We start from the raw sequence: 24030 nt of genomic DNA, 5'->3' as shown, positions 1-24030 counted from the left end.
CCCAGGCGGTGTGTCTGGGATCATTGTCATGCTGAAAGACCCAGCCACGTTTCATCTTCAATGCCCTTGCTGATGGAAGGAGGTTTTCACTCAATCTCATGATACAAGGCCCCATTTAATTATTTCCTTTACAAGGATCAGTCGTCCTGGTCCCTTTGCAGAAAAACAGCCCCAAAGCATGATGTTTCCACCCCCATGCTTCACAGTAGGTATGGTGTTCTTTGGCTGCAACTCGGCATTCTTTGTCCTCCAAACACGACGAGTTGAGTTTTTACAAAAAGGTCTATTTTGGTTTCATCTGACCATATGACATTCTCCCAATCTTCTGGATCATCCAAATGCTCTCTAGCAAACTTCAGACGGGCCTGGACATGTACTGGCTTAAGCAGGGGGATACGTTTGGCACTGCAGGATTTTGAGTCCCTGGCGGCATAGTGTGTTACTGATGGTAGGCTTTGTTACTTTGGTCCCAGCTCTCTGCAGGTCATTCACTAGGTCCCCCTGTGTGGTTCTGGGATTTTTGCTCACCATTCTTGTGATAATTTTGACCCCACGGGGTGAGATCTTGCGTGGAGCCCCAGATCGAGGGAGATTATCAGTGGTCTTGTATGTCTTCCATTTCCTAATAATCGCTCCCACAGTTGATTTCTTCAAACCAAGCTGCTTACCTATTGCAGATTCAGTCTTCCCAGCCTGGTGCAGGTCTACAATTTTGTTTCCGGTGTCCTTTGACAGCTCTTTGGTCTTGGCCATAGTGGAGTTTGGAGTGTGACTGTTTGCGGTTGTGGACAGGTCTTTTATACTGAAGTTCAAACAGGTGCCATTAATACAGGTAACGAGTGGAGGACAGAGGAGCCTCTTAAAGAAGTTACAGGTCTGTGAGAGCCAGAAATCTTGCGTGTTTGTAGGTGACCAAATACTTATTTTCCACCATAATTTGCAAATAAATCCTACAATGTGATTTTTCTGGATTTATTTTTCTGTCATAGTTGAAGTGTATCTATAATGATAAATTACAGGACTCTCATATTTTTTAAGTGGGAGAACTTGCACAATTGGTGGCTGACTAAATACTTTTTTTGCCCCACTAGCTTGAGCTATGAAAGCTATTCTACTCTACTTGTACCTTTCTTTCTATACCCAGACATGATTGCAGATGAGGTGCAGGCGAAGAATTTCCTGGAGGAGTATAACAGCACTGCGGAAGTGGTCTGGAATGCCTACACTGAGGCATCATGGGCCTTCAACACCGATATCAATGAGAAGAACAGGCAGAACATGGTAAGTTGTCTGAATGGAGCATCTCTCATATTTATACTGTACACAGGCAACTAACCCACAAATTCCTCTGTATTTCTGAAACATGGCTCGGAGGAGTTCCTGGATGAGCAGGCTTTTGTTCTAGCCCACCACTAACACACTTGATTCTACGGCTCAACCTGCATCTTTTCTGGCACATTTCTTGCACTTGGACAAACCAATTTTGACAAGTGTGTTGTTTACTCTGTTTCCAGCTGCAGAAGAATTTGGACATGTCTAACCACACACTGACCTATGGAAAGGAGGCCCGCAAGTATGACACCACAGACTTCCAGGATGGGGCCATGAAGCGTATCTTGAATAAACTCGGTGACATTGAAAGGGCCGGACTTCCCGACGAGGAACTGAAAGAGGTAAGAATTAGCTGAATGCTTTTATTGACCCCAGAGCTTCAAATAATCCCCTATTCACACACTAAAACGAGCAAAAATCACATATTATATTGACCTTTTAATTAAATTCTAAAGCGATTTAATGAGTAGGGCTATTAACAAAACTTGAATCTGCATTGGGCAGTTGCAAGTTCTTATGCCGTTGGTTATTGTTTTTCGCTTAGTACAACAATTTGCTGGCCAACATGGACACCAAGTACAGTGTGGCTGAGGTGTGCAGAGCCAATGGGACCTGCCATCCACTGGACCCAGGTAAGATCCCACAATATATTTGACCAATTCCATGCCTGGTTCAGGGCCCTAAAACACTTACCTTAATTGAAAGGTCCATCTGTTGTCGATTTATATAACTGGTTTGTATTATTAGTCCATGTGATTATTTTAATTTTATTTACATCCAATATAATAATAAACTATTTGGAGAAAAATTTGACAAAAGAGGTGACATGACTAACTCATAAGGAATTCCACTTTCCCAGGGGATTTGAATCTTGATCTTGGTCCTGGTCCCGGTCCCAATACACTGGGTCTTGGTCTCAGACAAAACCATAGTTTCTATAGTCTTAACTCATGTAGTCAAGATGCAAGAACATTTTTTTTTTAAATAGTTGGTCCAGGTTTTGGTCTTTTACATTTATTGGTCTCATCATGGTCTTGATACTCTGGGTCTCAAGAGGTTGGGTTTTGGACTGGGTCTTGGTTTGGGTCTCGCTCTGGGCCTGGTTTCCCGATAGCGATGGAACGCAGGCTTATGAGTGTTTTTAACGATGCATCGTTCCTACAATGGCCGAAGATGTAACGTACGTTTCCCAAAACACCACGCAGAAAGAACGTTAAGTGCGTCGTTGGGGCATGTGTCGATATTGATGGGATCCAAAGAAAGGCATAGCTGCTCTCGGATCAGCTTTCTCCATTCACATCTTACTGTAACATTATAATAATTCCACAATACTGATTACGAATAAACTCCAAGAGATACAGTTGACGTTGAATGTTTACATACACTTAGGTTGGAGTCATTAACTCATTTTTCAACCACTCCACACATTTCTTGTTAAACTATAGTTTTGTCAAGTCGGTTAGGACATCTACTTTGTGCATGACAAGTGTTTTTTGTTTTTTCCAACAATTGTTTACAGACAGATTAGTTCACTTATAATTCACTATCACAATTCCAGTGGGTCAGAAGTTAACATACACTTTGTTGACTGTGCCTTTTAAAACGGTCAACAAAATGATGTCATGGCTTTAGAAGCTTCTGATAGGCTAATTGACATCGTTTGAGTTAATTGGAGGTGTACCTGTGGATGTATTTCAAGGCCTGCCTTCAAACTCTGCCTCTTTGCTTGACATCATGGGAAAATCTAAAGAAATCAGCCAAGACCTCAGAACATTTGTCGACCTCCACAAGTCTGGTTCATCCTTGGGAGCAATTTCCAAATGCCTGAAGGTACCAGGTTCATCTGTACAAACAATAGTAGGCAAGTATAAACACCATGGGACTATGCAGCCATCATACCGCTCAGGAAGGGGACACATTCTGTCTCCTAGAGATGAACGTACTTTGGTGCGAAAAGTGCAAATGAATCCCAGAACAACAGCAAAGGACCTTGTGATGATGCTGTAGGAAACGGGTACAAACGTATCTATATCCACAGTAAAACTAGTCCTATATCGACATAACCTGAAAGGCCGCTCAGCAAGGACGAAGCCACTGCTCTAAAACCACCATAAAAAAAGCCAGACTATGGTTTGCAACTGCACATGGGGACAAAGATCTTACTTGTCCTCTGGTCTGATGAAACAAAAAAATAACTGCTTAGCCATAATGACCATCAATATGTTTGGAGGAAAAAGGGGGAAGCTTGCAAGCCAAAGAACACCATCCCAACCGTGAAGCACGGGGGTGGCAGTATGATGTTGTCGGGGTGCTTTGCTGCAAGAGGGACTGGTCCACTTCAAAATAGATTGCATCATGAGGAGCAAAATTATGTGGAGACATTGAAGCAACATCTCAAGACATCAATCAGGAAGTTAAAGCTTGGTCACAAATGGGTCTTCCAAATGGATATTGACTCCAAGCATACTTCCAAAGTTGTAGCAAAATGGCTTAAGGACAACAAAGTCAAGGTATTGGAGTGGCCATCACAAAGCCCTGACCTCAATCCTGTAGAACATTTGTGGGTAGAATTGAAAAAGTGTGTGAGCAAGGAGGCCTACAAACCGGCCAAAATTCACCCAGTTTATTGTTGGAAGCTTGTGGAAGGCTACCCGAAACGTTTGACCAAGTTAAACAATGTAAAGGCAATACACTCGATTAGTATTTTGGTAGCATGTAAACTTATGACCCACTGGGAATGTGATGAAAGAAATAAAAGCTGAAATAAATCACTACTATCATTCTGACATTTCACATTCTTAAAATAAAGTGGTGATCCTAACTGAGCTAAGACAGGGAATTAAATTTCAGGATTTGTGAAACTGAGTTTAAATGTATTTTGCTAAACTTCTGACTTCAACTGTATATTATCACCTACATGGCTGCAAATAGCTTATTCTAGCCTAATGCTTAACCTACCCTATAATGACACACTAAATCGTAGATATGGCATATCATTGAGCACGTTGCACCATTAAATATATAGAGGCAAATTTGACAACCTACAATTAGCAAAATAGAACTCAATTGAATGAAATTGATTTCAGTATGCTTGAAATACTGGGCATACCAAACATTAGGAACGCCTTCCTAATATTGAGTTGCAGCCCCCTCTTTTGCCCGTCAGAACAGCCTGAATTTGTCGGGGCATGGACTCTACAAGGGGTTCGAAAGCGTTCCACAGGGATGCTGGCCCATATTGACTCCAATGCTTCTAACAGTTGTGTTAAGTTGGCTGGATGTCCTTTGGGGCTGGATGTCCTTTGGGTGGTGGACCATTCTTGATACACATAGGAAACTGTTGACAGTGGAAAAACCAAGCAGCGTTTCAGTACTTGACACAAACCGGTGCCCCTGGCACCTACTACCATACCCTGTTCAAAGTCACATTTTTTGACCCATTCATCCTCTGAATGGCATACATACACAATCCATGTCTCAAGGCTTAAATTCTTCTTTAACCTGTCTCCTCCCCTTCATCTACACTGATTTGAAGTGGATTTAACAATTGACTTCAATAAGGGATAATGGCTTTCACCTGGTCAGCCATGTTCTTAATGTTTTGTATACACAGTGTATAGTGTAGTCATCTGTTTTTACTTGAAGCATAATTGTATTCTTGTTTGTAACAATTGCAAAGACATTGGCAACTTTGTATTTGTAGTCAACTTCATTCTGAAGTTATCAGCGGTCACAGACAAACTTGATTTTAATTTTTAATGGAGATCTTCTCTGTATAAAATGACATAGAAAGGCAGATGTATCTAATGACGCTGTTCTACAAGTGTTTAAGTGCAAGTGTAATGACGAGGGTTTTGGGAAATGGCTCTGAGATTTAATGATTCTCTTATGAAGGTTCTTAAAATAAACTTGGTCTTAAGAATACTTTTGGGAAACCCGGGCCCTGGTCTTGACTCCATCTCCTCTGGTCTCTCTCGTTTCAGACCTCCAGAAGATCATGGCTGAGTCCAGAGACTACGATGAGCTGTTGTTCGCCTGGCAGGGCTGGAGAAATGCCTCTGGCAGAGAACTGCGACAGGACTACAAGAGATATGTGCAACTGGCCAACAAAGCTGCTGCTCTTAACGGTAACGTCTTCAAACATTACAGACCCATTCCTAAAGACGTTTCAACCTCCCCAACTGCCAGCATCTGTCTTCTAATTGGTGCAGGCCGGTTTCAAGTGCTAACACAAATAAAATAGGTGATGGGGGAAGCCTTGTCAATTTCCGCAAATTACTTGTGTGCTATTCAGGCACTGAATTCCCCTCACCCGAATGCTGTCTGTTCATACTGTAGGACATTCTGACAATGGGGCGTTCTGGCGCTCCATGTACGAGACCCACTCCTTTGAAGAGGATCTGGAGCATCTGTGGAAGGAGCTGGAGCCCCTCTATCTCAATGTGCACGCCTACGTGCGCAGGTCTCTTTACAGGAAGTATGGAGGCAAACACATCAACCTGAAGGGACCCATCCCTGCACATCTTCTAGGTGAGACTGTCAGAATTCAGCGTGGATTCAGCACCAAAGGCCAAAACTCCTTTTACGTTCTGCATGACCACTGCACATTGATGTTCTGCTGATTTCTGGATGTTTGTTTGGGGAATCAACTGGATTTCATTTGCTTTCAGAAGCATTGCACGTGACAGTGACAGGCTAGGGATTGACCTGGCTTTGAATCTAAATCCACTGGTTTGAGCTCTGTCGGTGGTGCAAGGCTGGAATATACAGTAGTTTCTGTTGAACATTTAGTTTAGTTATGGATAAAACAGCACAGCCATGTTTCTCTTGTCCTATCAGGCAACATGTGGGCGCAGACCTGGTCTGGCATCATGGACTTGGCCATTCCGTACCCCGATGCCACTCAAGTAGACGCGACACCAGCCATGATAGCCAAGGTAAGAAGACCGTCACCACTGCAGGTGTTTCTGTTTAAGGGCTGTATGTGGAGTCTCCATGTGACCGGACCAGGAAAACCTTTTTGGGGTTCTCTCAACAGGGCTGGAATGCCACCAGGATGTTCCAAGAGTCAGACATCTTCTTCACTTCTCTGGGGCTATTGCCCATGCCTCCAGAGTTCTGGGTCAAGTCCATGCTAGAGAAACCCAATGATGGACGCAACGTGGTATGCCATGCCTCCGCCTGGGACTTCTACAACCGCAAAGATGTCAGGTACTCCGGAGGGACGTAGAGTCTGTAGCTTGCTCAGAACATTACAACGCCAGAAACTTTGTCAAGGGCTTTGGAACTCTTGGTCTAATAACTTGGCTATTGGAACTGACATGTACTTGGTTGCAGGTTTGAGTCCCAACCAAGCCCCCCCCCCCCCCCCCGTAGTCTTTGTTTTTTACCTTTCAAGAGGTTTACATTCCCTAAGAAAAACAAAGATGACAGCCCCTTTTGGCCATTAAAATGATGAATTCTTATCCTTCATTTCCAGGATCAAACAGTGCACCGTGATAACCATGGATGACCTCATCACAGTGCACCATGAGATGGGTCATGTGCAGTACTTCCTGCAGTACAAGGACCAACCTATTTCCTTCCGCGACGGCGCCAACCCAGGCTTCCACGAGGCCATTGGTGATGTGCTGGCGCTGTCCGTCGCCACTCCCAAGCATCTAAAGGAGATTGGTTTACTGGATGTGGTGGAGGACAACCCAGGTGAGAGCATACTAATGATTAGTTTTGACCCTGGCCAGATTTTTTCGCTCTTATAAATGAGGAAAATAACTAAACTAAATAACTAGTTTTCAATTCACTACTAAGACCTTCTGCCAAACAGGACAAAAAGGGTTATGTGATGACAGTGCAGCTTCAGCCATGGCATTAACAAAACATTTATTTTAAAGCAAGCTGTGTGGTGAACATAAATGAACTAGCTATAATGCTGTGATTGCACAATACCACTCTAACCATGAATGTGTCTGTTCATTTCCAGAGAGTACGATCAATTACCTCATGAGCATCGCCCTGGACAAAATTGCCTTCCTGCCCTTCGGCTACTTGATGGACCAGTGGAGGTGGAAAGTGTTTGATGGACGCATCTCTCAGGGGGAGTACAACAAGGAATGGTGGAACATGAGGTAAAGACCACTTTTGTCACTTATGTTTACATACCCTACATTACTCATCTCATGTATATACTGCACTCGATACCATCTACTGCATCTTGCCTATGCCGTTCTGTACCATCACTCATTCATATCTTTATGTACATATTCTTTATCCCTTTACACGTGTGTGTGTGTGTGTGTGTGTGTGTGTGTGTGTGTGTGTGTAGTTGTTGTGAAATTGTTAGATTACTCGTTGGTTATTACTGCATTGTCGGAACTAGAAGCACTAGCATTTCGCTACACTCGCATTAACATCTGCTAACCATGTGTATGTGACAAATACAATTTGATTTGACTGCTACAAAAAACAACTTTTAGGGGAGGATGGAGAAGGGGGTTATTCGCCATCTATGTAAAAGTAACAAATACAATTTCTTTATACTGTCTGTCCCTTCCAGAGTGAAGTACCAGGGCGTGTGTCCACCTGTGGCCCGTACTGAGCAGGACTTTGACCCAGGTGCAAAGTTCCACATCCCTGCTAATGTGCCCTATGTCAGGTGCGCCGTCTGACGTTTATTACTCTTCAACTAGAGGAAGCTAAAGGAACGTTTGGTGAAATCAGTGGCGCAACGCACTTGCAGAAAAGTGAACCAAACGTTCAACTGTAAACCACCTAACTTTCATTTGATCACTTTTCTGTCTTGTTCATAAAAACACAAGTGGGCCTACATTGCGTTTACTGATACTCTTACAGTGTCGATCAGTAGATTTTAGATGGCATTCATAAAAATAGAGCGTTTTTGTATGTGGGATGCGGTGGGAACGTCATGTGACGGAGTGTCTTCCTATCAGGTACTTTGTGAGCTTCATCATCCAGTTCCAGTTCCACCAGGCTCTGTGTAACACCGCCGGGCATGTCGGCCCTCTCCACCAATGTGATATCTACCGCTCCAAAGAGGCAGGGAAACTTCTAAGGTCAGTAATGTACACCCTCAAACCAGTAGCGTTCTATCGCCATCACAATCACTGTCAATCTTTTGTTGTTTACGTAAATGTGTTTGAAGTTGTCGTTCAGATATGTGGAAGTGTTGTATAGTGTATATAAACTGTTGCATATGAAACATTTGTTTGACTGTAGAAAAATTATCTTTCTGATAGACTTTTGGAATGACTGTTTCATCCATTTCCTGTGTTTTTGCAGTGACGTGATGAAGCTGGGTTTTAGTAAGCCCTGGCCTGAAGCGATGGCTATGATCACGGGAGAGCCTATCATGTCCGCCAAGCCACTGGTACAGTACTTCAAACCTCTCACTGATTGGCTGGAGGTAGAGAACAACAAGAATGGCGAGGTCAGAGGCTGGCCGGAATATGACTGGAAACCACCAAGTAAGTCTGATAGCCAGGCCCAGTGTTGTGGGGGGGGGGGGGGAGGCCGTGCCCGCCCTACCGTACCTCCTTTATCCAAATAAAATGGTTAAATAAAATTTAGCATGACTGAAGAAGTTGTTACTATGACACTTAAGCTATGCATTTTTAGCCCATTTAAAATAAAATTACCCTCCAAAAATATTGAATTGTTAAATGAAATACTCGTAATTATGACGAACGGTTTTAGACCTATCATGAAGTGCACGTCTCTTTACCCACCCTCAGCGGGGCTGAACTAAAACGGATGCATCCCGTTTTCTGGGTAAGTAGAAAGAGCTTGTAAAACGTGACTTCTGCTTTTGGACGTTAAGGGACACTCCATCTTAACTCCTCCACATTTACTGGATTGGTTGAACAGTGCAGAAGAGAATCAACATTTCCCCCTCCCCCAAAGGTTTCAGGCGTTTCTTTTAAACCTGCTACGTTAGGTTACTTTTTACCGACTCAAATGAATAGTGAGTGGCGCGTTAGGTAAAGTGTGCGATTGTTCGAATGTCAAGTTCGTCGTAATTTGTCTCACACAATCAATTGTGTTAAGGGCCATCCACAGCAAGGATGATAAAGACAAACTATACATGTTGGCGAGCATCCACACTAGAGAAAAGTTTATCGTTCTACAGTACACCTGTCAATCAGCTGATTATTTATTTTTTTAAATATTTTTGGGGGGAGGGGGTCTACTAAGCTAACATATGGAATTGTTTTAAGATGGTCATGCCATTAATCATTTGGTATTTGATTTACAATTTGAGGTATTCCCCCCCCAAAAAATTATGGCCAGATAAGAAAGTTCAAGTCATTTTGATTTGACACATTTCGCCCCTTATTTTCGTTGGCACAACTACCTCAACTTCCATTAATTTGTATGGGTTGCCCTCAGACGTGTCCCGTGACATGCTGGAGTCATCATTCCATGGAGTGGTCATATTAGTTTAGGCCAAACCATTTGGACGCTAAGACGTTAGTGAGAAGACCGATTTTTCGGGATGTCTCATGGTCTGACAACCACCGCTATGTCACCTTCCACCACAGATGCAGAAGGCTGACAGAATTTTTTTTTTTTTTTTCATGGTGCATCCGCCTATCTTAAACTGACAGATTTTGATGGGGGTGGTTTTATGTTACTTAGATTGACAGACGGGTGAATCAGACTCTTAAGGATTACATTTAGTGTTGATAGGCACGTTAAGCAGTGCACACACCGTGGGTGTTGAAGTTCAGTCACCTGCCGACATGGCAGCCACGTTTGCAATCTAGCAAATCACCTAAATTTACCCTGTTGCTTCCTCGTTATTGGATTGTAGTTTCATGTCACGTACAGAATACTTGGCGACGAAGTGGATACGGACTAGAATGGAAGAAGATTCATGAGTAAAATGCCAAAGTGGAGTTTCCTCTTTCGTGGCAATCATGGTGGAGTTTATTGATGAAAATGATAGCTCCTGGGAGGAGTACGTTGAAAGGCTGGAATGTTGAGGCTAATGAAATTGATAATGGTGACAATAAATGAGCTGTGCTGCTGAGTGCAGACCTACCTACTGCAAAGAGTTATGATGATGCCCACCTGTGTGACGGAGCTGGCCATTTCCCGTGCACATCAAGATGTTAAAATAATAACTGAACTGATGAAGGTTGTCAGAATTGAATAAATATTTTAGGCTTATAAAACAGATGGGTTCAAAGAGATTAAAACACACGCCATGCTAAACTTAATTAAAATCACAAAAACCTTTCCTGCAGAGTATATAGCATGTCTACCTCTTCCAAGCATTTCTTTTCCCACTGTTCAAACAGACCACCTTTCAAGACCTCAACCAATTAAGATCAGGTATGGCCAATTACTAGCAATGGCCAACACACTTGAACACTGAAATTGACAAGACAAACTACTGACTGTTGAGGATGAAGTTGATGGTAATGTATACATCACAGGAGACTGTTGAGGAGAGGAAAGCTCACAATAATGGCTGGAATGGAGTAAATGGAATGGTATCAAACATGGAAACCATGTGTTTGCATTCAATACCATTCCACTTACTCTGTTCCAGCCGTTACTATGAGCCCATCCTCCACAATTAAGCTGCCACCAATCTACTGTAGTATACATATATGGAATGGGTTGAATAATGAAACTGTTTTGGACCCAAATAAAATACAAGTAACAATCACATTTGAAAAAGGTATAAGTAAAGATGCATTGAATGCAATAAAATGCCACCTTCACAGCCTACTTCACCCTGAAGGCCCGGTCCTTCTCCAACTGTGTCTGGAGCATGTAATGGAGGACAGACCCAGGCTCTAGATGTTCACTAATTAGTGAGGAAACGTTCCATGCATTGTGGCTTTTGCAAGACAATGAAGTGTTAAGGCAATGATCACAGGTCCAGTTAGAGGTGGGGAGGTAGGATTTTTTGTGGTTGTGCGCTATCGAGGCAACCACATAAGGCTACCTACCCCTTGTTTAACCCTAATTCTGACTAGAACTACAAATTTACTGATTATAATTTTATACATTCTAATCAATTCCATACAATGATATGGTTTCAGGGTGGAATATTATAATCATTCAATTAACAGATAAATCCCAGTAACACCTGGATAGGCTAGTAGTAGTAAATAAAATGTTTGAAGTGTACAACAAGCTATTGTAGTCTAGCTTTTCCTGAGGTTCCAATAGCTAAGAGGAATATCTGAAGCTGAGAGACAAACTTTTGTACTTATAGTGGCTGCCACTATAATGTAAAAAAAATAGTAGTGATTTATTTCAGCTTTTTTCTTTCACCGCATTCTCAGTGGGTCAGTTTACATACACTCAATTAGTCTTTGGTAGCATTTACCTTCAAATCGTTTAATTTTGGTCAAACGTTTCGGGTAGCCTTCCACAAGCTTCCCACAATAAATCAAATCAAATCAAATCAAATTTATTTATATAGCCCTTCGTACATCAGCTGATATCTCAAAGTGCTGTACAGAAACCCAGCCTAAAACCCCAAACAGCAAACAATGCAGGTGTAAAAGCACGGTGGCTAGGAAAAACTCCCTAGAAAGGCCAAAACCTAGGAAGAAACCTAGAGAGGAACCGGGCTATGTGGGGTGGCCAGTCCTCTTCTGGCTGTGCCGGGTAGAGATTATAACAGAAAATGACCAAGATGTTCAAATGTTCATAAATGACCAGCATGGTCAAATAATAATAAGGCAGAACAGTTGAAACTGGAGCAGCAGCACAGTCAGGTGGACTGGGGACAGCAAGGAGCCATCATGTCAGGTAGTCCTGGGGTACGGTCCTAGGGCTCAGGTCCTCCGAGAGAGAGAAAGAAAGAGAGAATTAGAGAGAGCATATGTGGGGTGGCCAGTCCTCTTCTGGCTGTGCCGGGTGGAGATTATAACAGAACGTGGCCAAGATGTTCAAATGTTCATAAATGACCAGCATGGTTGAATAATAGTAAGGCAGAACAGTTGAAACTGGAGCAGGAGCATGGCCAGGTGGACTGGGGACAGCAAGGAGTCCTCATGTCAGGTAGTCCTGGGACATGGTCCTAGGGCCCAGGCCAGTTGAAACTGGAGCAGCAGCATGGCCAGGTGGACTGGGGACAGCAAGGAGTCATCATGTCAGGTAGTCCTGGGGCATGGTTCTAGGGCTCAGGTCCTCCGAGAGAGAGAAAGAAGGAGAGAAGGAGAGAATTAGAGAACGCACACTTAGATTTACACAGGACACCGAATAGGACAGGAGAAGTACTCCAGATAAACAAACTGACCCTAGCCCCCGACACATAAACTACTGCAGCATAAATACTGGAGGCTGAGACAGGAGGGGTCAGGAGACACTGTGGCCCCATCCGAGGACACCCCGGACAGGGCCAAACAGGAAGGATATAACCCCACCCACTTTGCCAAAGCACAGCCCCCACACCACTAGAGGGAAATCTACAACCACCAACTTACCATCCTGAGACAAGGCCGAGTATAGCCCACAAAGATCTCCGACACGGTACAACCCAAAGGGGGAAACCCAGACAGGCCGACCACAACAGTGAATCAACCCACCCAGGTGACGCACCCCCCCAGGGACGGCACGAGAGAGCCCCAGCAAGCCAGTGACTCAGCCCCGTAACAGGGTTAGAGGCAGAGAATCCCAGTGGAAAAAGGGGAACCGGCCAGGCAGAGACAGCAAGGGCGGTTCGTTGCTCCAGAGCCTTTCCGTTCACCTTCCCACTCCTGGGCCAGACTACACTCAATCATATGACCCACTGAAGAGATGAGTCTTCAGTAAAGACTTAAAGGTTGAGACCGAGTTTGGTGAATTTTGGCCAATTACTCCTAACAGAGCTGGTGTAACCGAGTCGGGTTTGTAGACATCCTTGCGTGCACTTTTTCCGTTCTGCCCACACATTTTCTATAGGCTTGAGGTCAGGACTTTGAGATGGCCACTCCAATACCTTGACTTTGTTGTCCTTAAGCCATGTTGCCACAACTTTGGAAGTATGCTTGGGGTCATTGTCCATTTGGAAGACCCATTTGCGACCAAGCTTTAAATTCCTGACTGATGTCTTGAGATGTTGCTTTAATATATCCACATAATTTTTCTCCTCATGATGCCACCAGGCCCTCCTGTAGCAAAGCACCCCCACAAAGTGATGCAAAGTGATGCTGCCACCCCCGTGATTCACGGTTGGGAGGGTGTTCTTCTTTGCAAGCTTCACCCTTTTTCCTCCAAAAATAACGATGGTCATCATGGCCAAACAGTTCTATTTTTGTTTCATCAGACCAGAGGACATTTCTCCAAAAAGTACGATCTTTGTACCTTCGGGAGTTTGGAAATTGCTCCCAAGGATGAACCAGACTTGTGGAGGTCTACATTTTTTTTCTGTGGTCTTGGCTGATTTCTTTAGATTTTCCCATGATGTCAAGCAAAGAGTCACTGAGTTTGAAGGCAGGCCTTGAAATACATCTACACCTCCAATTGACTCAAATGATGTCAATTAGCCTATCAGAAGCTTCTAAAGCCATGACATAATTTTCTGGAATTTCCCAAGCTGTTTTAAAGGCACAGTCAACTTAGTGTATGTAAACTTCTGACCCACTGGAATTGTGATACAGTGAAATAATCTGTCTGTAAACAATTGTTGGAAAAATTACTCGCGTCATGACTTGCCAAAACTATAGTTTGTTAACAAGACATTTGTGGAGTTGTTGAAAAACGAGTTTTAATGACTCCAACATAAGTGTATGTAAACTTCCGACTTCAACTGTACTTTGTGCCAAATTTTGTACAGTTGACTATTGATTCCACATTTTCAGCAAATTTTCATACTTGCGTGCACCAATAGTATACTAAAGAGAGATTATACAGTGCATCAATCTACACTCAATAACCCATTTATGACAAAGAAAAAACAGATTTTTGGAAATGTATTAAATACATAACTGAAATATATTTATGTAAGTATTCAGACCCTTTCCTCAGTACTTTGTTGAAGCACCTTTGGCAGCAATTACAAACTTGAGTCTTTTTGGGTATGACGCTACAAGCTTGTCACACCTGTATTTGGGAAGTTTCTCCCATTCTGCTCTGTCAGGTTTGATGGGGAGCGTCGCTGCACAGCTATTTTCAGGTCTCTCCAAAGATGTTCAAGTCTGGGCTCTGGCAGATCCACTGAAGGACATTGAGTTGTCTCCTGAGAGCTCTGGAGCAGGTTTTCATCAACGATCTCTCTGTACTTTGCTCCGTTCATCTTTCCCTCAACCCTGATAAGTCTCCCAGTCCCTGAAAAACATCCCCACAACATGATGCTGCCACCACCATGCTTCACCGTAGGGATAGTGCCAGGTTTCCTCCAGATGTGACGCTTGTTATTCAGGCCAAAGAGTTCAATCTTGGTTTCATCAGACAAGAGAATTTTGTTTCTCATTGTAACGTCATTCTTCGTTTGTAGAAAGAGAGTCGGACCGAAATGCAGCGTAGTGGTTAGTCATGTCTTTAATAAAGAGATCGCGATACATGAAATAACTTATACATATACAAAAACAACAAACGGAACGTGAAACCTATTACAGCCTATCTGGTGAAACTACACAGACAGGAACAATCACCCACGAAATACACAGCGAAACCCAGGCTACCTAAATACGGTTCCCAATCAGAGACAACGAGAATCACCTGACTCTGATTGAGAACCGCCTCAGGCAGCCAAGCCTATACAACACCCCTACTCAGCCGTAATCCCAATAATTACAAAAACCCCAATACGAACCACAACATATAAATCCATGTCACACCCTGGCCTGACCAAACATATAACGAAAACACAAAATACAATGACCAAGGCGTGACAGAACCCCCCCCCCCCCCCCCCAAGGTGCGGACTCCCGGACGCACCTCAAAACCATAGGGAGGGTCCGGGTGGACGTCTGTCCATGGTGGCGGTTCCGGCTCGGGACGTGGACCCCACTCCATTAATGCCATAGTTCCTCCCCTTCGCGTCCTGGGATAATCCACCCTCGCCGCTGACCATGGCCTAATAGTCCTCACCCAGAATCCCACAGAACTGAGGGGCAGCCAGGGACTGAGGGGCAGCCAGGGACTGAGGGGCAGCCAGGGACTGAGGGGCAGCCAGGGACTGAGGGGCAGCCAGGGACTGAGGGGCAGCCAGGGACTGAGGGGCAGCCAGGGACTGAGGGGCAGCCAGGGACTGAGGGGCAGCCAGGGACTGAGGGGCAGCCAGGGACTGAGGGGCAGCCAGGGACTGAGGGGCAGCCAGGGACTGAGGGGCAGCCAGGGACTGAGGGGCAGCCCAGGCAGGTATTAGGCTCCGGTAGATTCTGGTTGACTGGCAGATCTGGAAGAGACTGGTTGACTGGCAGATCAAGCTACTCTATGCAGACTGACAGCTCTGGCTGCTTCGAACAGACTGACAGCTTTGACTGCTTCGAACAGACTGACAGCTTTGACTGCTCCATGCAGGCTGACAGCACCCTGCAGACTGGAAGCTCCTTGCAGACTGACAGCTCTGGCTGCTTCATGCAGACTGACAGCACCTTGCAGACTGACAGCTCCCTGCAGACTGGCAGCTCAGGCTGTTCCGAACAGGCAGGAGGCTCCGGCAGCGCTGTAGATGAGGAAGGCTCTGATAGCGCTGAACAGGCGGGAGACTCCGACAGCGCAGGAGGGAAGGGAGGCTCTGATAGCGCTGAACAGACAGGAGACTCCGGTAGCGCAGGAGGGAAGGAAGGCTCTGGCTGTGCTGAACAGGCGAGGTGCACTGACGGCCTGGTGCGTGGTGCTGGAACTGGTGCTACAGGATCGAGGACACGCACAGGAAGCCTGGTGCGGGGAGCTGCTACCGGAGGACTGGTGTGTGAAGGTGGCACAGGATGGACTGGACCGTGAAGGTGTACTGGAGAACCTGAAAGCAGGACTGGCACAGGACGTGCAAGGCTAGGTAGGTACACAGGAGGCATGGTGCGTTAGGCTGGCACATTTTTCACCAGCCGACTAACATGCACCTCAGGACGAGTATGGAGCGCTGACCCAGGTGCCATTAAATCCCCGACACGCTCCGTCGGACGAATATCGTACCTATAGCACCATGCTAGCAACTCCCTCATTACTCTCTCCTCCACTTTCCCCATTAACTCCTTCACAGTCTCTGCTTCGCTCACCTCTAACACCGGCTCTGGTTCTGGTCTCCTCCTTGGCTCCTCACGATAAACAAGGAGAGTTGGCTCTGGATAGACCGGACCGTGCAGGCGCACTGGAGCTCTTGAGCACCGAGCCTGCCCAACCTTACCTGGCTCGATGCCCACTCTAGCCCGGCCAATACGAAGGGCTGGTATGTGCCGCACCGGGCTATGCACCCGCACTGGAAACACCGTGCGCTCCATAGCACAACACGGTGCCTGCCCGGTCTCTCTAGCCCCCCGGTAAGCACAGGGAGTTTGCGCAGGTCTCCTACCTGGCATAGCCATACTCTCTTTAAGCCCCCCCCAATAATTGTTTTGGGCTGCTTTTCGGGCTTCCTTGCCAACCGTGTTCCCTCGTATCGTCGGCTCCTATCTCCGGCTGCCTCTGCTCTCCTTAGTGCCTCCACCTGTTCCCATGGGAGGCGATCTCTTCCGGCCAGTATCTCCTCCCAAGTGTAACAACCTTTACCATCCAACACGTCTTCCCATGTCCATTCTCCGAATAATTCATCCTCCTTTTGCTGCTCCTCACAATTAACAGGGAGAGTAGGCTCAGGTTTGACTCCTGACTCAGCCACTCTCTCTCTGAGCCCTCCCCGAATAAATATTTGGGGGTGACTTTCGGTTTTCGCTCTGCGCCGCCGTGTCTTTCTTTTCGACTCCATTCGCCTATAGCCCTCTTTGCACTGCTCCAGCGAATCCTAGGCGGGCTCCGGCATTCTCTCTGGGTCGGCCGCCCACCTGTCTATTTCTTCCCACGCCGTATACTCCAAGCCTCTTCTGTCCATAACATCCTCCCTTCGCTGCTGCCTGTTAACACGCTGCTCGGTCCGAGTGTGGTGGGTGATTCTGTAACGTCGTTCTTCGTTTGTAGAAAGAGAGTCGGACCGAAATGCAGCGTAGTGGTTACTCATGTCTTTAATAAAGAGATCGCGATACATGAAATAACTTATACATATACAAAAACAACAAACAGAACGTGAAACCTATTACAGCCTATCTGGTGAAACTACACAGAGACAGGAACAATCACCCACGAAATACACAGCGAAACCCAGGCTACCTAAATACGGTTCCCAATCAGGGACAACGAGAATCACCTGACTCTGATTGAGAACCGCCTCAGGCAGCCAAGCCTATGCAACACCCCTACTCAGCCGTAATCCCAATAATTACAAAAAACCCAATACGAACCACAACATATAAACCCATGTCACACCCTGGCCTGACTAAACATATAACGAAAACACAAAATACAATGACCAAGGCGTGACACTCATGGTCTAAACTCCAAGCCGGCTGTCATGTGCCTCTGACATGCACTGTCAACTGTGGGACCTTATGTAGACAGGTGTGTTTCTTTCCAAATCATGTCCAATCAATTAAATTTACCACAGGTGGACTCCAATCAAGTTGTAGAAACATTTCAAGGATGATCAATGGAAACAGGATGCACCAAAGCTCAATTTTGAGTCTCATAGCAAAGGGTCTGAATACTTATGTAAATAAGGTATTTCAGTGTTTTTATTTGTAATACATTTGCAAACCTTTCTAAAAACCGGTTTTCACTTTGTCATTATGGGGTGTTGTGTGTAGATTGATGTAGAACAATATGATTTAATCAATTTTAGATTAAGACTAACGTAACAAAATGTGGAAAAAGAGAAGGGGAATGAATCTATTCCTAGTGCACTGTATATTTAATTTCCCTATCTTAACACCGTATTCAGGTAGCCTAGTGGTTAGAGCGTTGGACTACTAACCGGGAGATTGAATCCCCGAGCTGACAAGGTAAAAATCTGTCATTCTGCCCCTGAACAAGGCAGTTGTTTCTATGCTGTCATTCAAAATAAGAATTTGTTCTTAACTGACTTGCCCAGTTAAATAAAGGTAAAGTGGATAAATGTTTTATTGTTGGTATATAGTTGCTTGACAAACTCCTAACATTTCCGAAGGATCAGAAAAGTTTTTCGAAATTAGGACATTGTTTAACCTCTTGGGGTCAAAATGACCCCTAATGACATTTATTTTTTATTTTTTAGGGTTAATTAATTTAACTGAATTACTAAATTACGAGTCATAGTTTAGTAGTTAAGCTTGACGATTTGATGACTTGGAGACGTGTTTTGGGTGAAAAAAAAACTACTATGGCCTTGTAGCGTCTTATTTTTAATGACACTATCAGAGTTGCAGTTCAGTTGACTCAGGACAGTTTTGGGACCAAAGCCAGAAGAACCTAAAGCTCAATATTGACATTATGATAACAAGATGGAAGTACACATTTCCTTAAATATTTTTTTCCAATAGCCCTCTTTCCAATGTACCCAGAGGGCAGTGTTTCAGTACTGTAGTTTAGCTGAAGTCGAGCCAAAAAAAGACAGCCCAGCCCCATAGAGAAGTCCAATTAGAACATTCCTAAAAATACACTTTCATTATCACCATTGTGCTGGGGCTGTTTATTATCATTTTTTGATATTTTTGATATTTTACTCCTAGCCGATGATATTAACATTTTATATTCAACTGATGTCTGCCGTGTTTTTGGAAATTGTGATGACATCATTGCTGCTCATGCTGACCTCCAGTGCACACTAAGTGCTGGCGCGCAAGCGTTATGGGCTCTGTAAAGCAGATGGCAACCACCACGAAACTGCATATGCGAATTTGAGTAGATTACGTTGAAAACAACAATCGGCCATTTTTGACGGTCTCCAGTTCTTTTATAGGTCAATGACTAGAGCCACTAAAATTCCAATGTACTTAAGCTGAAACCAATCTGCAGAGAAACAACTGTTGTCAGGCCTGAAGCATTGTTTTTAGTGGGTTTAGAGGCTCCTAGCAATGAAATCAATACCTCCAATCCTTTACGATGAGTTCCTGCTGAAAGGAGTTTGAGATTAGATGGAGCGAGGAGACAGGTGGAGAACAATGGAGAGAGATGGACTGGGATGTCAAAGACAGGGGGAAAGAACACGATAGAGGGGAAACTGGAATGTCAAAAAAGAGGGGAACGCAGAAGAGACCTCTGTTCTCTGACCACACTGACTGAACAAAGATGAAATGGCAGAAAGGATAAACTCTTTCCTTTCTAATTATGCATTAAACACGTTTTTCTGAGATTAAGATTTGGTCTCAATTTTTTTGACAGAAGCAATCTTAAAGTAATGTACACTGAACAAAAATATAAAGTGTTGGTCCCATGTTTCATGAGCTGAAATAAAAAATCCCAGAAATGTTCCATGCGTACAAAAAGATTATTTCTTTCAAATTGTGTGTACAAATTTATTTACATCCCTGTTAGTGAGCATTTGTCCTTTCTCAAAATAATCCATACACCTGACAGGTGTGACATATCAAGAAGCTTAAATGGCATGATCATTACACAGGTGCACCTTGTGCTGGGGCCAATAAGGCCACTCTAAAATATGCGGTTTTGTTACACAACACAATGCCACAGATGTCTCAAGTTTTGAAGGAAAGTGAAATTTGCATGCTGACTACAGGAATATCCACCATAGCTGTTGCCAGAGAATTTAATGTTCATTTCTCTACCATAAGCCGCCTCCAATGTCCAACCGGCCTCACAACTGCAGACCACATGTATGGCGTCATGTGGGCAAGCGGTTTGTTGATGTCAACGTTGTGAGTAGAGTCGCCCATGGTGGAGTTGGGGTTATGGTAAAGGCAGGCATAAGCTACGAACAAAGACCATAATTGCATTTTGTTGGTGGCAGTTTGAATGCACAGAGGTACCGTGACAAGATCCTGAGGCCCATTGTTATGCCATTCATCCGCCATTATCACCTCGTTTCAGCATGATAATGCCCGGCCCCATGTCGCAAGGATCTGTACACAATTCCTGGAAGCTGAAAATGTCCCAGTTCTTCCATAGCCTGCATACTCACCAGACATGTCACCAATTGAGCATGTTTGGGATGCTCTGTATTGAAGTGTACGACAGCAAATGGTGGTCACACCAGATACTGACTGGTTTTCTGATCGACGCCTCTACCTTTTTTTTAAGGTATGCATCTGTTGGTCACAGATATCTGTATTCCCAGACATGTGAAATCCATAGATTAGGATCAAATGTATTTATTTGAATTGACTGATTTCCTTATGAACTGCAACTCAGTAAAATCTTTGAAATGATTGCAGGTTGCATTTGATATTTTTGTTCAGTGTAGTTTATGCATTTTCAATCAGTAAGGCTGGTCTGAATGCTCTTTTTGAACTTTATCCATTAAGTACAACGTCATTCACATTGTATACATTACCACTATGCCCGTAGAATAGGAAACAAAGGTTTCATCAGCATAGGTCTTGTTTCATGTTCTCTTTTCTACTTTGCCATGTGTGGAATGTCATTACCCCATTTACCTTTTTAGACTATGAGCACGGCACAATAATGCATATTCCTTATGCTTGTTGTTTAACCTATGGGTACACACTTGCAATCTCATCCCCTTCCTCTCTCTCAACCAATGGACATACATCTTGGGATGTATTTATATGTCAAAATAACACGCAAGTGAAAGAACTTGTGTACCAACTAAAGTTAACAACAACCCTCCACCAGCTATAATAAAGGTATACTCTGCGAAACGACGTTGCCAAGAGCAGCACCGCAGATATTAGAGATGAGCGAGATACAAGATTTACACACAGGAGTTGTGCATGTGCACGAGTTCGCTTCACGCTGTTCACAGCGTGGTAGCCAGGGCAGCAAACAGCAGAGAAATTGAGCCTCACGCTTCAACGGTCTTAGTTGTTGCGGAAAAATGTACCCACTATGCTGTTTTCGTTCCGCATCTATGTCATATTGTTTTCTACCTTTTTTAAATGAAAGATTAACCCATTTGTTTATGTTATGTAGTATTTATTCATCTCAGAGCGATGTTCTGTCATTCCTGTGGTAATTTTCATGTGACGCAAAACTCGTCATAACTGCTGTATCGCTGCCTGCTTGAATAACGAATAGCTCAGATACACTCACATTAAATTACCCTGGAAATTAATAGAATATCACTCCGATGCACAAATAAGATATAACATTCAAAATGGATGAATCTTTCCTTTAAGGCCCGTCATTGGAACTCCTCATCAGTAAACTATTTAATCAAATGTCATATTGCATTCCGTCTCTTGTTCGTTTATTTAAGCCCAGTACTAGATTGAAACAGGATAAGAGTATGTCTTCTGATTCGCATCACTCACCTCTGTGTTTCCAGGTGACGGCTCAGAAACATCTCCCCCAGCCCCAATCCCAGTTCTAGATAATGGTAAAGTGAACTTTCTGGGCATGAGTCTGGATGGTGCAGCGGCTGCAGCAGGCCAGTGGGTCCTACTGGTCCTGGGCCTGGTGCTCCTAGTGGCCACCATCCTCCTGGGCTACAAGTACAAGAAATCAAAACGAATAAATCTGTCCTCATCTGAGCTGGAGCTGAAGTAAGGCAGCATGTACTACTCTATTGGGAAAATCACATTCCCCCGGTAACAGCAGTGTCATCATCAGTGTTTGTTTGTACCATGCATCCTGATTGGTTTTGTTTATTATTTTTGGTCTACTTCTCCCATATGTTGGATGTCTTGTATATTTATTGTATAAATTTGGAATCAAAATCATTTTTACTATGCAAAGAACAAATAATCTAACAGTTATGTAATTTATTTGTAATAGTTGAAACACTGAACAAATGTTTCAACTGATTGTTTGTAAAGTCATTAATTGTGTATGCATTGTTTTTGGAAATATTTGATTTTTTTTTTCATTCAATACTTTGCCTTTTGAGAATAAAGAGAGGAATGTCCATTTGCTCTCTTCATTGGTCAATGAGGTTCTGTGTGGCAAGATAAGATGGATAAAACAATTTAATAGCAATGTGTTTAATCGAGCAGGTAATAACAAGTTGTATATTCAATCAAATAATGGGTATTAATAACGGGTAAAAACTGTTTAATTACAATACATTGACACAGCATGGTATAAAATAACACTACAGTGCAGTGGCGACCCTTCTTTCAGGCAGAGCCCCACCTCTTTTGAGTCCCACATTTTAAGCAAAAAAATAATATATTTTTTATATATATTTTTGGGGGGACTTGCCTGTTTTGCATGTTATTTTCGCATTAATACATATCACATATCAGTTTCCAAACACTGTAAAAATATATATCATTGTGTTAATAAAGCTGCATGCAAATATGGTCTTTTTTTTTCCTTGAGTAAAGCTGCTCCAAAATGCAGGTGTTTCAGCCTTGCTCAGTGCTTTCTGTGGTGGTGGGGCAAGCCAGCAGAAAATATGGAGCGCTGCACCGTGAATGGCTAAGTGTTCTGTCATTCATGGGGACACTACATCACCTCCAAGTCTAAAGGTAGAGCAAGAAAAATCAAGCTCATTGGGTGCTGCCATAGAGTTACATTAGGAGTGCCTATCCAAGAAGGCTCAAGGTCATTGGCCACAGATAAAATTACGTCAAATCACGTTATATGTACAGTAGTTTTGATTGGACTGATCATGTCAACATCAGACTTTCAAAATCTTAGCTAGCGGTCATCCTCATGAATCAAGTAGACAATCTACTGGCTAATCCTTTTTAATCCTTGTCATATGAGAAATTATAGATAAAATGTATCGGTGCTCATCGGCCATTAGACATAAACATTATCCAACAAGAAGGAAATTGGAAATTCAACAATGAGCGGTTTGGAAGGAATCAGTCGGTAACTGCAAGCATTGCATAGCAATCACTAGCCTGCTATTCAGTGGAGTGGCTGTGTGGTCCCAAGTCTCTTTTCCAAGTGTAAAATTATAAACATTCAACATTGGCTGTGCTGTCAATGAAGCATGATTCGTGCCGCGCTCAAAACTGCAAAATCTGACTTTTAGTGAGTTCAAGACAACTAGGGAACTCAGGACAAATGAGTTACGACTGGGAAAATAAGTTTTGAACTTTCATCCAACTCGTAATTGTAAATTCGGAACTCGGCCTCTTACTAGAGCTACGACCTGAAGATCACTGACGTCATCATGATTCTACTTTAATTTTTATTTTTCCAGTTGTCTTGAAAGAACCATAAATCCAGAGAATGACAGACTTTGATGACAAAGACTGATGACAAAATTTGCCCACAAAGAACTACTTTGCCACCTTCCTGTTCAAGTGAGCACAGCACAACAAGGTGAGTCCAAAAATGTATTGTATGCTGCTGCATAAATTATGTAACATGCCAGGGAGATATGTATACTGTAGCTAAGAAAGTAATACTAAGTGTATGTTGTGCAGTAAGCTGTTAGTAGCCCATGTGCCTCACCCTAATAATTTGGTATATTTTCACCTCTTAATTTCGCCTACTGTTCTGACTTGGTGGTGCACATGTAAGCCTTTAACCTGTTTTTGAGAAATGTAATTATCGACTATTGTAAGCGCTTTCATCGTCTGCTTATATTTCCCCTTTATTTATCCTACGGTTCTGACTTCGTGTACAGGGAGA

General features: G+C 43.6%; 1 protein-coding gene across 1 annotated transcript in view; it reads left to right on the top strand.

Moving 5' to 3' along the window:
- The window catches only part of LOC124048311 (angiotensin-converting enzyme-like), a 38990-nt gene extending 16250 nt beyond the window's left edge, over positions 1–22740 (top strand). The window contains exons 13-25 of the mRNA XM_046368959.1: positions 1145–1281; positions 1515–1673; positions 1877–1964; positions 5316–5459; positions 5671–5862; positions 6172–6269; positions 6371–6543; positions 6812–7035; positions 7313–7457; positions 7886–7984; positions 8280–8402; positions 8629–8813; positions 21767–22740. Of these exons, the coding sequence (XP_046224915.1) occupies positions 1145–1281; positions 1515–1673; positions 1877–1964; positions 5316–5459; positions 5671–5862; positions 6172–6269; positions 6371–6543; positions 6812–7035; positions 7313–7457; positions 7886–7984; positions 8280–8402; positions 8629–8813; positions 21767–21987 (1988 nt within the window). The 3' untranslated portion in view covers positions 21988–22740. The remainder of the gene's footprint in view (positions 1–1144; positions 1282–1514; positions 1674–1876; positions 1965–5315; positions 5460–5670; positions 5863–6171; positions 6270–6370; positions 6544–6811; positions 7036–7312; positions 7458–7885; positions 7985–8279; positions 8403–8628; positions 8814–21766) is intronic.
- The last annotated feature ends 1290 nt before the right edge of the window (positions 22741–24030 follow it).

This window comes from Oncorhynchus gorbuscha, linkage group LG11 (assembly GCF_021184085.1).
Source record: "Oncorhynchus gorbuscha isolate QuinsamMale2020 ecotype Even-year linkage group LG11, OgorEven_v1.0, whole genome shotgun sequence".
In the NCBI taxonomy this organism is placed as follows: Eukaryota; Metazoa; Chordata; class Actinopteri; order Salmoniformes; family Salmonidae; genus Oncorhynchus; species Oncorhynchus gorbuscha.
Note: the sequence above shows the minus strand (reverse complement) of the source record. Positions and strands in the feature narration are given on the sequence as shown.